The following is a 17,411-nucleotide window of genomic DNA, read 5'->3' on the forward strand; positions in this document are numbered from 1 at the left end:
AATTGAGAACATAAATCTCATTGTGAATACTGATCGTTTCTCTTAAGGGCGCTGTGTGCTACACCTACCAGCCTGGGCTCCATTGTTTTATAGACGTGTCAGGTAAGTGCTTTTAACACAAAGTATTCCTCCCTTGGTATTACTAAGTAATAACAGTTAAGTTGTTCCTAAAATGATTTTTGCGTTTCTGTTTCAGCTATGAGTTAGCGTCTGCTTTCTAAGGTTAAGAATGTTTCTAATGCAGAGCATCGTTAACTAGTTTTCCAATGGTGCACATGTTCAGGGAGCCCATGCCTCTTGAACAAATTGCTAAGCGATTAATGGAAAATGATATTTTGTTAGGCAGACTTGGGGAAGTGTTAGAGTCAGGCTCCGGGCTACTAAATCACAGACGTTTTCATGGATTTTAGTTATTTGTTTGAATACTAATTTTTGTATTCAGCGTACTATTTTGGTTGTTCTGTTTGTTTTTGTTTGCTTGTAAGCCATAAATGGTCTTTACTCTTCAAGAGTCCGTAGAAACTGGAAATGAGCAGAGAGGTTCCATTAGCTCAAAGAACTTTCCGTAGTTCTGTTCAACAACCAACTACCAGTAGAAATACGAGGCTGGAAACAATACACATGCCACATATAAAGGGGTGGGCCCCCCACCTTATTAAATTGCCCAGCAGCTGCTCAGAGGGAAAAGAATCACTAAAGAACGGCAAAATGAAAGGCAATAATTACAGCCAATCAGAACAAGCCAAATGGAGAAACCCACCAAAAATCCATGAAGACGTGAGAATAAAAAAGAAATTAACCAGAGTCATGCCAGCACAAACAGCAAGGTGTAATATCGATTAAAAGAGTCAGGAAAAGATAGATGAGGAACAAAACAAGTTATGGAAAGTCCAAGGCAGAATTTTTGGGCAACACCCAAGTTATCGGTACAGATTGCTCTTGCCCCATAGGCTCGCAGGAGTGTCCAAGACGCTTGGTGGATGACTGAGAATCTGGGCAGAATGTGTCCCTTATGATGAATTTGGTTGTGCAAATGTTCAGTTTGTGTGATAAGGGAGGGGTAGATTACCGTATGCTAGAGAGCGCCCCCCCCCCGCCGCCATACACACACAGCCCCGAGTTTGGTTCTGAAGGACCCCATGGATCATAGGGGCTTTTAAGGCTTTTTCCCTAGAACACACACACACACACACACACACACACACACACACACTTATGCACCTTGGCTTGTGCGAGTTTTTCCTCTCCCTGGAAGCCGCTTCTGTTCTTCTACCATTATTGGTGATCCCCAATGAGTTCCCCTTCCCTCTACACTCTGCTGCCACGTCCTGCCTGGGTGGGGGATGAAAGAGGGGGTGTTCACAGAGGGGAGAAGCCCCTTGGTGAATGGGTTAAGGGTTGACCATAGACCAGCTTGGCCACCTCCTCCTTCTACAGACCATGGGTGCCCTTGAGGCCTTTTCTCCTTCAGCTCCCCTCTAGGGGGTCCCTTTGATTGCTGGGCCTCTGACACTGGTGCCCCCAGGATAACAAATTTCCCTTCAGAAGAGTAGCTGGCACAACCATTTTTGAGTCTGGCTCTGGCTCTGCAACCTCACCATCCTCCACTTTACACAGTCTCCTGGAGTAAGAGCTCATAGCCCAGCAAGTCCACGAGCTTATCCTGTGGGATGACGTTATAAATGCACATGGAATATTGCCCACAACAGGGACTCACACAGCTGCTCTTAGCATGGTCAATGGAAAGGAGACATTCACCTCTTATTAAGTGTTTATTGTGGACCCCACGCTTTACAGGTGTCATCTTTTTAAAGCCCTCTTGGAACACACATATAATCAAGGTTAGATTTATTAGCTGGTTGCAGCAAGGGGGAGCACATACCAGGTAATCGTGGGAGCTAGGAAAGGTCACTTGTTGAGATGGGGGAGCTGAAGTTGATCACAGAATGACCTTGGCAGGGATTGGTCAGAATCTGTAAACTAGAGAGTTGCCGGAGCACCAAGGAGTTCTTCAGAACACGCGTCATGCAGATATGCACCCATGTTCATAGCAGCGTTACAACAGCCAGAACAGGTGTCCATCAACAGAAGAATGGATAAACAAAATGTATATTCATACAATGGAATATTATTCAGCCTTAAACAGGAAAAATTCTGACACATGCCACAACATGCACGAACCTTGACGAAATTATGCTAAGTGGAATAAGCCAGGGACAAAAAGGCAAATACGATATGATTCCACTTACATGAGGTACCTAGAGTCATCACATTAATTCAGACAGAAAGTAAAATGGCGGTTGCCAGGGGCTGGAGGGAGGGGAGAATGGGGAGTTATTGTTTAATTGGTTCAGCTTATCTGTTTTGCAAGTTACAGAACAGTTTTGCCAAGATGGGATTTTTGTTTAAATTCTCAGTTCCCCCACTTCAGACTAGCTGTTAGCAGAGCTTTTTTGACTTTATCAGTCTCATTTGTTTGTTTGTTTATTCCTTGTTAACAACTGAAAGTAGTGGATTCAGGATTCCAACCCAAAGTAGTCACGATGCCCAGCCTGGGTTTTTCAACCATAGGGCTCCCCTAAAGGTGAAAGCAGCCCTTTGAAATTCACACAGCCCATTTGTCCCCAACCCATAGCAAATGCAATTCGACAACATTGACTATTCCAGGCACCATAAAACACATAGGTAAATGGCATGACCTGGCCTCCAGGACCTCACAGGCTGAAGGGCAAAACAAATACATACACAGTTAAGTGTAGGGAAGTATGGTACATTCTAGAAAGCAAAAGATCCTGCGCCCTTGTAAAGTATCTGTATAACCGTGATAGTACTTGCTTACATTTGGTTAAAATTCTTTGACAAAGAAACCAGCCTCCTTTTTAACTACTAGAGATGAGATGAGTTTCAAATTTAAAATGTAACACATTTACTTAGGTTTCTCTGACATATAAATGATGGTGTCAAAATCTTTCCTAAGGGTAGAATTTAGATAAAGCAGAGAAAGAAAGCAAAAGAATTCCTCACCTATGCACCATAATTTAAAGCCAGGGTCGGCAAACTTTTTCTGTAAAGGGCCAGATAGTAAATATTTTAGGCTTTGCCGGCCATATGCAGCCAAAGACTACGTAAACAAATAGCAAAGCTGTATTCCAATAAAACTTTATTGGTGAACGCTGAAATTTGAATTTAATGTAATTTTCACAGGTCATAAAATATTATTCTTTTTAATTTTTTCCAACCATCTGAAAATGTAAAAACCACTCCTGGCTCTCAGGCTGGAGAAACACAGGCAGAGAGGCCGGATTCGGCCTGCAGCTCTAATTTGCAAGGCTTGTTCCTCGGCTTGTGGCTGACAGTCACGCAGCATCACAAGCACCCAGGAGCTTGTTAGACATGCACAACTTCAAGCCCCACCCCAGAGCCGCTGAAGGACATTTTAAGAACAGCAGCTGTGTTCGTTTGCACACCTCGGTTTGAAAAGCACTGGTGTAAGTTCTCTGCAGACTCCAAAGCCAGCCTGATGAATCCCAGTGCTGTAATACAACTTCCCAGAGAATTAAGTGGCCCTGGGAGTGTTCTGGACTTCTCCCTGCCTCACTTTCCCCAAAGGCAAGATGGGGATGATAGCATTGTCTCCCTCATGATAGTTGTGAGAATCACACACACGAGCCCGCGCGCGCACACAGAACTGAAACAACATTTGTAGTTTAATCTCAATCTCATGTTACGTTATTTTCCCAGCCACACTCTGAGACAGGCATTGCGGAGAAACTGTGGCCCAGAGAATTGGAGACACACGCTTAGCGTCACAAAACAAGAGTCTTTCTGCCTCCAAATTTATGCTGAGGGTACAGGAGGGGGCATACTCCCCAGGCACTCAGGTCTTCCTGCCCCTGTGTCCCTTCTAAGGATCCCCTCTCAGTAGCCCTTTTCAGCCCATGCTTCTTAGATATCCCCCCCACTCCCCAAGTGTGCAGGTCCAACTCTACCACACAGGGACCTCCCCAAATCTATACCCCAAGATACCCTTTCAGCCCTTGAAAATTTATCTTCCATTAAGCTGCACAGTGTTTTCTACAGCTCCTCTTTCTGGTTATAGATTGTAAATTTTCCCTCTGCTGCGTCTTGTAGCTGGCTGACTGTTCTTCATTATATTTGTCGGGCTCAGGGAAAAAAAAGAAAAAAAGACAATTCCTTTATTTGAGTATCCTGACATTTATTAGCATAATAAAACTCTCAAGATGAGATTGCAGTTTTCCAGACAGTAATTTCATTTGCAGGACAACTTACAAGGAATTTATTTTAAAGCCAGGTAAAACCTAAAATCTGTGAGACGTGCAGAAAGTGCAGGCCCCAGATAAAAGGAAATAAATGTATTAGGCGTGGAAAAGCTCAGCTGTTGTCTCTCACATGTTAATTAGGGGTGACAGGAACACCAGCTTGGGGAATCAGGTTCTCAACCCATCTCGGTCTACTTTCAAAGCTGCTTTGGAGTGAGAACTTTCTTCTTGTTAGTTTCTTCTAACACCTTGAAAATCATCACATCACATCCCCCTGACACGTCCCTGCTAAGCATGAAACTGTTGCCGCCGTTAAAGCGGTCGTCATCAGCGATACCCTCCATTTGACAGAGCTTTCGTATTTATCATTTAACTGACCTGCCAAAAGGCCTAGTGTCGGCCATATAGAAAATTCTCTCCTCAGTTATACTGAACTTTAGTGAGGTTAAGTAACAGGAACAAAGTCACATGGTTGGTAAGTAGCAGCCAAAGCTCTAATTTGATTTCTCTGAGTCTAATGGAAAGAAGGTAATTTTAATAATAATAATCAGGTTTTAAAGCACTTTACAGTTCAGAAAGCAGGTTCCCTCCATCACTTTATTGCATTCATCCAGGGGCCCTGTGAGGCAGGTAGATAGGAGAGAGGACATGGAGTCAGCATGCAAATTTGATAGTATTGAGCACGTTTGTATGATGGGTCCTTACCCTGGCTTCCCCAAAAGGCTGAGCCTGCAGCAGGTGCTTATGTGCTGCTGCTTCACGCAGGAGCATAGTCCCAGGGGAGCAGGAGAGAGCGAAAGGGGAGTGAAGCAGAGCAGGAGGAAGAACACACAGGAGGGGGTGGTACTGATCTGGCCGCTGCTTGGTTTCATCGTGACTAGTTGCTCAGTCTTGCAGGACTGTCTTGATACGTCTTGCATGTGAAGAACTGCCTCTCAGAACAGTCCCTCCAGAAGGGAAGAGGAAGGGAGAAGAATTGATCACCATCCTCTGTCTCCCATTGATCAAAGGTTCCCCTCATGGGGAGTTAACCTCCAGGCTCTCCTTGGCTGCATGGCGTCTTAATGCCTCTGCAGTAACAGAAGAGAGGCCCATAGCACCACACGAGGCAAGGCACCATTGGCCGATCAACACGGTGGGAGAGCCATGCAGATCTGGTTTCAGCGGTGGCAACTGGAGTGAAACAAGTGGCCAAGGTGATCTGAGGAACAGGTGAGGCAAGGAGTGGAGTAGAACATAAGAGATGCCTGATACAACTATCAAGTAAGGTAACCAGTTCATTGATGGCCACAGAGTCCATTCATCCTTTTATTCCCACCAAATACAATGCTGGCAGGCATTATTATACTAGTCAGTTTCAGGGTGAGATTTGAACCCAAGTCTTCTTGATTCTAGAGCCTAAAATAATCCCATGATAACATGCCATATACAAATATATATTTTATATATATATATATATAAAATCCATAAATATAAAATACGAGTATGCACAAATAGACACCATGGCTGAAAGTTACTGAGTTACTGGGAGAGTCTTCTTGTTAATATGAAGAACACACTCAGTATAAATGGACAGTAGAATCAAAATCAAAAGAAGTAGGAAGGCAGAGGTAATCATTTGAGTAACCTGCATAAACAGGACCACATCCTAGAAAGCAAAGGCCTTATCAGATGTCTACAAGCCATTCTTGAATTTATAATTCCCCCTGGGGCTTAGGCATATCTGTAGGAATACATGAAACCACTGCCTCAATATTGCAAAACCAGGGCCAAGATATGATTCCAAGACAGAGGAGGGATGGCAGAAGAGGGAAATACGAAGGCAGGACAGTATCAGTCACCTCTTCTGGAAGCGGGGGCTCAGACGCCTTAGGTAATTCCACTGATAATATCAATGAGAGTGACAATGAGTATCATTTAAAACACAGTATCTATGCCTTCCATATAAATCCTTTACAATATTTCTTCTCTAATCCCCATGACTTTATAAACAGTGACAAATAGAAAACAACTTACTAGAAATCGTTGCTGATGAGTGTTGGAAAACTTTCAGAAGAAGTGCAGTCATTCAACAAACATTTATTGAATGTCTACCATATGTTAAACTCAGAGTTCGGCACTGGAATTATTTGTATAATTAAAACATGATCCTTGTATTCTAGGAATTCAGTTTAGGGCAGCCATGACAAAAAGGCTTCATCTTCTGAGGTTGTATCTAAATTTTTCAGGAAAGAGTTGCACCAGCTGTTAGCAATTTCTGTCCTGGGCACTGGGTCAGGAACCAGCAGCACGTACACCATATATTTCATATTCCTTGAAATATGCTAATCTACTTGTCCCTGTGGATGGTGGTGGATCTTCCAGAAGGCCATAAGAATTTGAGCTGGGAAGTTCTTGAGTTCAAAAATAGGATGCCCCACGGAGTCCGATTGAGAAGGGGAAAAATATCATTCAAACAACAGATGGTAGTCTGGTGGGCTGTCCCTCTGTCCACAGGGTTCCTGCAGCAACTCGCCCCCTGAAACAGTGATAATTTCCTCCTAAAAGGAAAAAAAAACGGAAAATTCACTTATAATCAAAAAAAGGAAATAAAGGTCCACCAGAGAGAGACCAGTTCGAGATAGAAAGACTAAGAATATGTATCTGCCTCCTCTGCATTCAAATTTATAGAAATGGCAGGGAAAATTTGCTTTTAAAAAGAAATAAATCCATAAAAGCATGGGAAAATAAGAAGGAGGACCACCAACAGAACAAAAATGTTGGCGAACACTTGAAAACCAAAGGCAATACAGGATGAGATTGTCAGAGGAGTGAATGTGGGGCAGGGGCAAGAACAAGTGTCAGTGGGACAGGCTGGGGAACTCCAGGTGGCAGAGGGCTCTGCCTCAGGCAGGTCAGGAAGTGAGGAGAGGCACGCAGTTCCTTGGGAAACCAAAGAGATCCAACTAGTTCAGACATCTCCACGCCCAAGGATGAACTACTCACCGTCAATTCCGTCCCCCACTTCATGAACAGATTGGATTTGGGAAACAGGGACTATATCCACGGATGAATAAACAGGAATTTCAAAGTTCAAAGATCCCCTCAAAGCCCCAAATTTATAAACATTTAAGGAAGATCATAACCATAAAAGAAAGATGCCAAACTCAACAATCAAAATGACTCCCAAGAAAATATCAGGTTTATAAAGCAAACAGAAAGAGTCTTTAAGAGATGCGTATTAATCTCCTCACTGGAATAAGAAGATAAATCGTCCATGAAACAAGAATGGACTATTATAAAATAGAAGAACCAGTTAAAAAACCTGGAAATGAAAGGGATGCCCATTTAAGTTAAAAAAATTTTTTTCAGTGGAAGACCTGGAGAGCAGAATGGACGTAACTAAAGAGCAATTTAGTCGCCAGAAGAATTGACACATCAATAAGAAAGAGACATCTAAGGAGAAAAATGGACAAAAGACATTAACACAACTCACAGAAGAAATCCAAGTGGCCATTGAACACATGAAAAAATCCTCAGCATCAGTGGTAATCAGAGGAATGCAAGCTAAACAACAGTGAGATACACTGCCCATCTTATAGGAAAACATTAAAATGACTGATAATCCCCAGTATTGGCAGCAGTGTGGGGAAACAGCCTCATAGAGTTTGGGAAGAAGCATGAATTGGCGCTACATTTCTGGAGGGCAATCTGGCAGATCTTTTCAAAATAAAATGTGCTTAGTCTTCTATCCAGCAATTCCAGTTTGAGGGATCCATCCCAGAGAAAGACTTGCACATGTGCCCAAAGTGACACATGCAAGCAAGTCTCTGCAGCACTGTTTGCGATCACGAAAACCTGGAAGCTACATAAGTGACAAGCAAGAGGAGGATGGAGCACGAAACTGTAAGATACATCCACACCAAGGATGCGGTGCATGCACGGACATGAAAAGATCCCACAGGTGTATGTCATAACAGCCAGCATGTCCTGACAGCTTACAAATGTCAGGTGTGTTGTTTTAGTGCTTTACACAGTGATATCTTATTGAAACCTCCCAGTGACCCTGAGAGGTGAGTCCTATTCTTAAACCTACCTTACTGAGGAGGAGACTAGGGTCCCAAATTTGAATAGTTGCCCAAAGTCACACACAGTAGTGAAGTTGGGATTTAAAACTTGGCAGCCCGATCTCGGGGACCATGCTTTCAAAAAATACATTCTATGAAATATTAAGCAAGTTTTAAAAAATCCAATTGCTAAGCTCTTGGTAAAGGATTATCCAATTTGTGTGAAAAATAACAAAACTATGGACATACATTTTGTTATATGCATAACAAAAAAATTCATGTACATAAATTTCTACATTAATGCCCAGGAAATACCTGGATAGGGAAACAGCAGACTGGTAATTCAAGATGGAGGATAAAAATGGGGGCTTGAAATGAACGAGACTTTCGCTTTGTACTGTATTTGATTTTTCTTAGAATGAAATCATAAATTAATTGTGTAATTAAAATGTTAATTTATAAAAGCTGACCACCAGATCTACACAGGGGCATAGACAAGATCTCTCTTCAGTGTTAGAAACTCAGTTGCCAGCCTCAGACCCTACATTTGGGAGAGGGTAAAGACCTCCAAAGACATCTGGTCTAGCCTTCCTATGCAGGAACCTGTCCATAGCATCTCTGAGAGACGGACATTCACCCTTCCAGGGACAAGGAGATCATCACTGCTAAGCAGCTTGTATTGGACAGAGAGAGCACACAACGCAGCTTAGAGGAACAAGCATAAGCTTTAGACGCAGACAGCCTGGGGCTTATCTCCTGGATCTAGCTGGTACCAGCCATGAAAACTTAGACAAGTTACTCAAACTCCCTGACCTTGGTTTCCTGATCTATGAAATGGGACTAATATGCCTCCCTCCCAGAGCCATGGTGAAGATTAAATGAGAACACGGATGAGAGCAACAGGCAGAGCGATCGACACAGAGAGGGTACCAATATCCACGCACCCCTCCTTCCTCTTTCCTATAGTTGTTAGAAGGCTCTTCCTGATGCAAGTAGAAATCTGCTTTGATCCTGGTTAGCCTAGTTTTCTGAGCAGTCCTCTCCTCCCAGCATCTAGGTATTTGTAATTGGGGGTTTTCTATGTGCTTTACTTATAAGTTCAAGTTAAGAGCTGCCCTAGAGCCCTGGGGACATCCATGAAGAAAAAGTAATACAAATCCAAGAGTCTCTGTTATAGCAAAAGCCCAGTGAGGCGGTCAAGTAATGCTGTGAACATTTCTACGCCTGCAAAGCTCAGGGAGATGGGGGACCCCTGAGCTGCCACAGCTCTGTCTCCCGGAATCCTGAGCCGCCCCCCGCTTCCGGGTCACTGAGCTTCACCTCTGGCTTTCTCCCAGTTACTACTAATGCCAACAGCCACATTAACACAAAAGTTGTTTCTTTTTATATACATCGTTTGGAAGAAAACATCTTTCACAATGAGAGGTCCACGACAGGGGACCAAATAAGAAAAAGAGTTGTGGGAAACAAGAACATGCATACATACCACTTCACAGTTGGCGCCGTTATGTACATCCCCCCATTTAACACTCACAGGATCTGAGTTAAGTATTATTTACATCCATTTGCCCGGTTAGCAAACTAAAGCTCAGTGAGACTAAGGAAGCTGCCTGAGGTCACACACACACTAAGTGGCAAAGCTATCGTTGGAACAAGAGGCATTGTAACTGAAAAGCTTCTCTAACCACAGGGTTGCCTGCCCAGCTAACTTGACGAAGCTGTTGAAGGCCTGCCTAGAATGTCCTCAAGAGGGACACCCTGGAAAAAGCTGGGGCTGAGACATGGGCTGGGACAGAAGGCAGGTCAACCAGCCCCTAAGTGTTGACAGCAGGCAGCACTCAGGTACTCAAGGTGAGAAGCGGCTTGGAGACGGGCGTTTGAGGTGCCCGCATGAGTAGAGGGTCAGCCAGAGAAGAGCAGTGGCCCCAAAGCCTGGTCTAGACCACCTCTTGTCTCTTCTACCAGCATGGTCTAGATCCCTGTGACCCTAAGGACCTTCTGGGGCTGCTTGCTCACTCTCCATCCCCATCTCTTAGAATGCCCACAGCCTGCCTCTCCCTGCCCACCCCCATCAGCACCCCTAAGAGAGATACCTTGTGGAAATCAATGAGATCCGTGAGCGTTGCATGGCGATTGGGGTCCACTCCCAAGAAGCTGTAAAAATCCCCAGAGGCATCCACGAGAAAATGCTTGAACCCTTTCTGCAGGCGGTAGGAGAGGGTGTAACCCCAGATTTTCTCACTGACCCGGACCAGAAATGCGCCCTCAGTCATATTCTCAAGGAGATCTTCAGCATCTTCTCGGCTGATAATTCCTGTTTTTTTTAAAAAAAGAAACAAGTCAGCAGATTCTGCAACCCCTTCCCCAGCCAGCTACCCTCCCCAGATCATTCCTGCCCCTCAGCCTTGGTCAAAGGTCTAGGGAAGGGAGGGGCCTCAGGAGCTGTCCAGCACTTCACTTATTCTACTGAGGAGACACCTTGGCCCGGAGCAACTAGCAGTGAGCCTGGGGACAGAGTTGCTACTCGGACCCCAATTTAGCAAGCTTTCCCCCAAATTAAGCCACACTAATTTGGATTAATTGGGTAAAACTGGGTAAGCAAAGAATTAGTAATGAGCTGGAATTATAGCACCTATCGATTACAAATACAAGTCAACAAGAATTGCCCTGTGGAGAGTCTTAAGAGTACTGCTTTAATGACCAGACCGGAATGACTTACGATTACTGCCTCGGTTATCTCTCTGGTACCCATGAGTGAGCACCTGAAAACAGTATTTCCTCTTAAGAAGTAAAAAGACTTCCTCTGTCTACCTGTGGACACCAGGCAAACAGTTTCTTAATAGGGGCACATAATTAAGCTCCACTTCGGCTCAAAGAACAAAACGTCCTCAGGTTCTGCAGTCCTACACAATGTGATTTCACCACAGTTAGGAGAGTCAGGTCTGACCTTGGAGGTGTTTGTACATCAGGGTCAATCCCCCAAAAGGCTCTTCAGGAGCTGCTCTCCTCTAGGGAGTGAACGAGAGGCCATGTGTCTGGTAGGTCAGGCTCTAGAGGGGGCGGCGGTGGGAAGAGGAGGGGTGTCAGGAGACCTAGATGACCTGCCCACCTCTGCCCTCACCTGCGCATGGGACCTTCAGCCAAGCCCTCAACTTCCCCAGTGTCCTTTGACGTTTACGTGGCAATCTTAATCTACCTACTTCAAGGGCGCATCACGACTTTCAAGTGAGACCAAGAATTGAAACTAATTTCATAAACAGAATAGCTATAGAAATGTGGGCTCCTGCTCTCAGCTGTTATTTGGGGGAAAGGTAAATTGCAACACAATGTCCTCTTACACATCTACTTGTTTGCCATCTGCATTCATTCAGCGGGATTATTTATTGCCAGTCACATAGCAGAGGGTAGAAGGTAGATGGGCTGCTCATCATCATGACCCTGAAGGCACTGCACGCTGTGACTCCCCCGCACTGCACCCCTGGTGCCATTGCCATGCTTCACTGTAGGGACACTCCCTTCCCATATCCTTCCTACTTAACAGGAGGTGTGGCAGGACTTCCTTGTGCCCAAAGCAGAGGACACAGAAGCAACCACACTGTCACATGTCCCCCTTTTAAGACAGCCAACACAAATGGGGGCCACCTCTTTCCTCCTTGCCCAGGACTTACCAAGAGGCAATCAAGCCAGCCACCCGCTCCCCAACCAGGCTGTATAAGCAGAAAACCAGGGAGAGAGAAGGAGAGAAGAGGGTGGGAAGCACTCCCACCGCGGGGTGCCCGAAGAATCACACATTACGTGCCATGCAGGAGGGAGGATGCTCCTTGGATGGCCTCGGTGGGTTCAGCCAGAGAGGCAGGGACAGCCAAAAGAGGACCAGCCGAAAGGGCACGCCCAGGGTTTGTCAGAAGACTCAGCACTGTCCCCCACCCTCCCCCCTGGCCCAATACCAGAGGACCTAGACCCTAAAGGTGTCTAGGGCAAGGAGGTAAGTAAGGGGAAACAGAGATGGAGCCAAGGGCTGTGAGGAAGAAGGACCAGAAGATGTCACCTCTGTCCCAACTCCAAGTACCTCAAGCTGAAGCCCAGCCTAGACTTGGGAGTTGGAGAGGAGGGGAGTGTTACAATGGGCGGAGGACTGAACAAACTTAAATATGACCTGACTTTTTAATACGCAAAAGTGACCAGTAACCCCAAAATGACAATGCCATGCATCTCTGCCATCTAAAACCCTTGAAGGGCTTCCCACTGACCTCCGTCTGGCAGAGCCTGGCTCAGGAACAACGGACACCAGGCTCTGAATGCCCGATTTGTCCCAGCTGACCCTGAATCCTCATTGAAGGATTCCTCTTTTCTCCCAGGAATCACAGGCTGCTGGTCACCTACACTCTACCTTTGTGTGGGTTAGAAAAAGATGTCCCTCTGGGTGATTGAACTAGAAAAAGGTGCCTCCCTGGGCCAAAATGGCTAAGCTCACTTTTCTGTATTTCAATCCATTCTCCCCCAAACTAGCCCCCTTGGCTTCCCTTTATTCAGTGTACAACTTGCTTAACCCCGTCAGGAAATCATTTTTATCCCAGGAGGCTCCTAGAACGTCCCACCTCTGGACTTTTATAACCTTCTGTCCAAACTCTACGGTATATTAGTAAAGTGGCTGGGAATAGCTCAAGGACAGAGCCTGTGATGGCCGTGGGAGTGTTCTGTTCAGCCTCCCTTACAGAGAGACCCTGCTTCAAGGAGCAGCAATGCTGGTGAGCTGACAGCCTCCAGCTGCTAGTCCTTCAGGATCCACTGTGCACAGGGGGTACTATGTGCCTGACTCGGACAAGGGGTACTATGACGGAGCCCAAGGGGTACCAGAGCTGCCATGCCTACCCAATGTGGGACTCCTCTAGCAAGCAGTCTTTCCTCAAGAGCTTCCCATCAACCTGACCAAGATGTTCTCTGAGCTGCACTCCCATATCAGGTTCTTCCTCCCAATAATCTGTCCTTCCTTCCCTCTGCTCCTTCACAGGTGTCAGACCTGTACCATGTTCAGAAGACTCTCCCCATCTGTCCTGCTCTGTCTCCCCTTTATCCTTCACAGACATTTCCTCCAATAAAGCTCTTGGACTTCTGCTCCTGGAAGACCTGAACAGACACAGAAATCTTATCTTTGTATTCCAAGTGCCTGGAATGTTGGGGGCTTGTTTGGAGCAGTGATCGTGCACATGGACTAAAATCACAGCTCAAGGACTTGATCAATAGGTGGCTTTGGGAAGGTCACTTAAGCCCCTCTGAAACCCAGTTCAGTGACCTCATCTATTAAGTGGTACTGATTATAACACCTACATCATACGGTTGTTTGAGAATTCATTACGTTAAGGCATAAATGTGCTTATCACACATGTGAATGTGCCTGAGAACATAATGACTACCCGATACAATGTAACTCATTTGCACTGGATACACTGAGTACACTACACACATGCTAGTGTTGGATGTTACCTTGAGCTGGTAGCAGCAATGGTCATAGTACTGCCAAGCTGTGCTGCTCACTACCCGCACGCACAGTCCTCTCAAACAGAGGCTGCTGAAGGTGACTTCCTCTGAAGGGGACCACTTGGGTCCCTGGGCCCCAGCCTGGGATATTCCTGGGAGACTCTCCAGGTATCTCAAATAGTAAGCATCTGTGAACTCTTCCCCCTCTTTGATACCTACCTGGGGATCAGAATTGTAATTTGGCCCAAGACCAAAGGTGATACAGCCTCATAGTTCAGGATGGCAAAGAATTTCACAGAAAACCTGACTCCTAAGAGAATTAATTGGTGGCTGAGGGCCATGTAGGATGATGGTGAGGAGAGGCTGTTAGGTTTTCCTGCCCCGTTCACTCTGCTCTCCATCGCTCTCTCTCTTCTGGATCACCTCGAAGCCAAGTGTACTAGGAATTAGCATTAATCATATCCCATCCCATCCCACCTCCTCTCTGAAATACTCTACAACCTCCTGGCCAGGGAAAGAGGGGAGGGCCTCACCCCACCACTTCTGGCTGGGGAGTGAGCTTACCGTTGGGATCATGGAAACTTTCTAACTCTGCTAATGACTAGGATCTTCTGCTGAGGGGGATGGCCTTACCAGACGATGTTCCAGGGTAAGTTGTTCTGGAATGATTATTGGAGTATGCAGCTACACATTCTTTCTGAGCCAATTCTCACCCCCAGACAATAGGAAATGTAGTTTTTCCAGAAACACTTTCTCTCCTTCCTTCCTTCCTTCCTTTTTTCCTTTTTCCTTCCTCCCTTCAGTAAACATTCATCAAGAACTCTCTAGGAACCAGGTCCCATGCTGGGCACCTGGGAGTCAGTATTAAATGAGAAACAATTCCTGCCTTCCAGAATCTCTGACTCTGGACTGAAATCAAGATTAGCAAAATTTTTTTAAGAGCGGGCGGGGGAGGGGTGGTGCTCGCTGTAACTAGTGGCGATAAAGGCTATAGGGCGTGGGCTCAGGGAGGCGACCCACCCAGCCCTGGAGCCCAGGGATGGAAGCTCCAGTTAGACTGAAAACAGAAAGGTTAAAACAGAGAGGCAAGGAAAGGAGGGCAGTTTGCAAAAGGAACGAGCAGGCGATTCTTCGTGGCTGGAGGGAAGGCTGAAGTAGGAGCTGGGGGGAATTCCCTGGCGGTCCAGTGGTCAGGTCTCTGCACTTTCACTGCTGAGGGCTCCGGTTCAATCCCTGGTTGGGGAACTAAGATCCCGCAAGCTGCGCAGCACAGCCAAAAATTAATGAACTGTTTTAAAAAGTAGGAGCTGGGCAGTGGCAAGATGTGTAGAGGCTGGCAAGGGTCAGGCCCCAAAGTGCTCTCCATACCATTAAAAAGGATTATGGACTTAATTCTGAGGGCAACGGGGAGCTACTGATCTTCCCTAAACAGAAGAATGTGAGAATGTTCAAGGGTGGAAAATGGATTGAAAGGTATGGATTGGAGTCATACAAGCCAGGGATTTCAACTCACTGAGGGCTTTTTCACCTAAGTGTTGCTTCACAGCTCCATTTCCACAGTTGTGACATTGGTATCCAGCTCCCAAGCCACTAGGCTACCAGAAACGGTTTCTGTTTTGAAGCAGAAAGGCAAAAGGATACACCAAGGGTCACATGAGAGGCCTTCTATCAAAGCCAGCACTGGGCAGTATCTGGGGACTCGGTGGCCCTCATCTCATTTAGCCTTCCTAACAACCCTACCGTCATCAGTTCATAACTGAGGACACTGAAGGTCAGCAAGAGAAGTGACTTACCCAAGGTCACAGAGCTATTAAGTGGTGGAGCCAGAATTTGAACTCAAGTCCTCGGACTCCAAGTCCAGTGCTCTTTGCTCTACACCAAGTTATCTCATGCAGAGGACAGCAAGTGCTGTGAAAGACACAAGAAGGAGGAAATTAATGAGGCCTGTAGAAGTCAGGGCAGGATTTATAGAGGCAATGAAGGGGGATGGGAAGTGCACCTTGAAGCCTGGGTAGATGCTAGGTGAGCAGAAAGGAGTGACGATGAGGTGAGAGGAGAGAAGAAGGGGTAAGTGAGTGAAGCGTCACAGTGAAGACCAAGAATGACACAACCATGGGATATTTATATAAATGTGACATAAGTTTAATCTACATCTCAGGAGCTTAAGAGACATGGAGAATGGAATGAAAGGTCTAACACATGTATAAGCTGAATCCCAAAAAAGAGAGAGGAGAATGAAGAGGAGGGAATATTAGTCAAAGACACATAACAGTGAAATGGCACAAAGCTACTCAATGTCTCATTTTGTCAACCGGAGAGAAAAGGCAGATTACCTGCAAAGAATAAAAAATTAAACTGATGGTTGACTTCTCCACTGCAACAATAGAAGCCAGAGGACAATGAGATAATATTTTCAGAGTGCAGAGAAAAAAATAATGGTGTTTAATGAAACTCTTTCAAGGTGAAGGGGAAAATAAAGACACCTTCAGAAAAAAAAATTTTGAGATTTGACTACTAAGAAAATTCTAGAGGATATACTTCAATTAGAAGAAATATAATCCTACACAGAGAATCTGAGATGCTAGAAGGAATGATGAGCATGGCTACTGTAGGTCAATTTAAAAATATATATTGACTTACATTAAAATTGTAAGTTCAACATTAGTGTATCTATAATTATAATTGGTAAAGTCAAGATTATACATGGTGTGAACAGAATACTGTATAGAAACTATATGTAAATTATTTGTCAGCATTTCATGCAAGTGTGATTATTTTCTAAGGCCCTTCTAGCTCTGGTTTTATGAAATATGTGAATGTAGTATTTTCATCAATAAAGTTTAATACGCTAAGCATTAGTTTAAAATTTGAATGAGAACAATGTTAGGTAGATATGAAGTTATTTACCACATGTTGTAATGATCATGTTTTGAATTGATTTCAATATGCAGTATTTGAAAAATGTCAATACATAAAGAAAAGGAAATGAGTACAATTAAGTCAATATATTTTTAAAGCAATTTTTATAATTTAGCAGACATTGCATCTTAATATAAGTAACTATTAAAATCGTGTCCTTGTGAAAAAATAAATAAAAATATATATTGACTTACAAAATAATAATAATAATGGGTAATTTGAGGGTTTGAATAAGATAGAACTATAATACTGGACAACATCTTATCAGTTGAGAGAAGGGTGCTTGGAGTTTAAAAAATCTGTTTGTTTAGGAAGAGGGTAAAGATATATATTAACTTTATAATATATTAAGTATGCATGTTAAATCACCTGAATTAACCACTAAAAGATAGGCATTGTTGTTCTGTTGTTCTCCAACAACAGAAGTGGGAAAATGCAATGAGAAAAAAAATTTTTTTTTCAATGAAGTGTGAAACGAGCCAATAACTGAAAAATAAATACACTATAGTTCCGTTTATATTAAATTGAAAAACTCACAAAGCTAAACAGTCTAGTGTTTGGAGATCAATATATAAACAATACATGAAGCAAAGAAATGATGGACAAAATACTGAGGACAGGGATCGTATCTGGTGGAAGGAAGAGGGCTGCCTGGTGAGAAGCACACGGGCTTCCAAGGATTGGTGAT

At 44.5% G+C, this 17,411-nt stretch overlaps 1 protein-coding gene across 7 annotated transcripts in view; it reads right to left on the minus strand.

The window, feature by feature from the left end:
• Positions 1–4,021: 4,021 nt before the first annotated feature.
• The window catches only part of SH2D4B (SH2 domain containing 4B), an 84,132-nt gene continuing 70,742 nt past the window's right edge, over positions 4,022–17,411 (minus strand). For 3 of the 7 annotated variants that reach the window (XR_010935908.1, XR_010935909.1, XM_067710356.1), the window contains 2 exons: positions 15,598–15,712; positions 10,503–10,640 (listed from right to left, as the gene is read on the minus strand). Coding sequence is in view for 5 of the 7 variants with exons in the window: in XM_067710356.1 (XP_067566457.1) it covers positions 15,604–15,712 (109 nt within the window). In the remaining 2 variants the exon portion in view is untranslated. Of the gene's footprint in view, positions 6,821–10,419; positions 10,641–15,597; positions 15,713–17,411 lie in introns of those variants that run through there. The other 4 variants (XM_067710358.1, XM_067710353.1, XM_067710354.1 and 1 more) reach the window with 3 other exon arrangements.

The sequence above is a fragment of the Pseudorca crassidens genome, chromosome 16, assembly GCF_039906515.1.
Source record: "Pseudorca crassidens isolate mPseCra1 chromosome 16, mPseCra1.hap1, whole genome shotgun sequence".
Lineage (NCBI taxonomy): Eukaryota > Metazoa > Chordata > Mammalia > Artiodactyla > Delphinidae > Pseudorca > Pseudorca crassidens.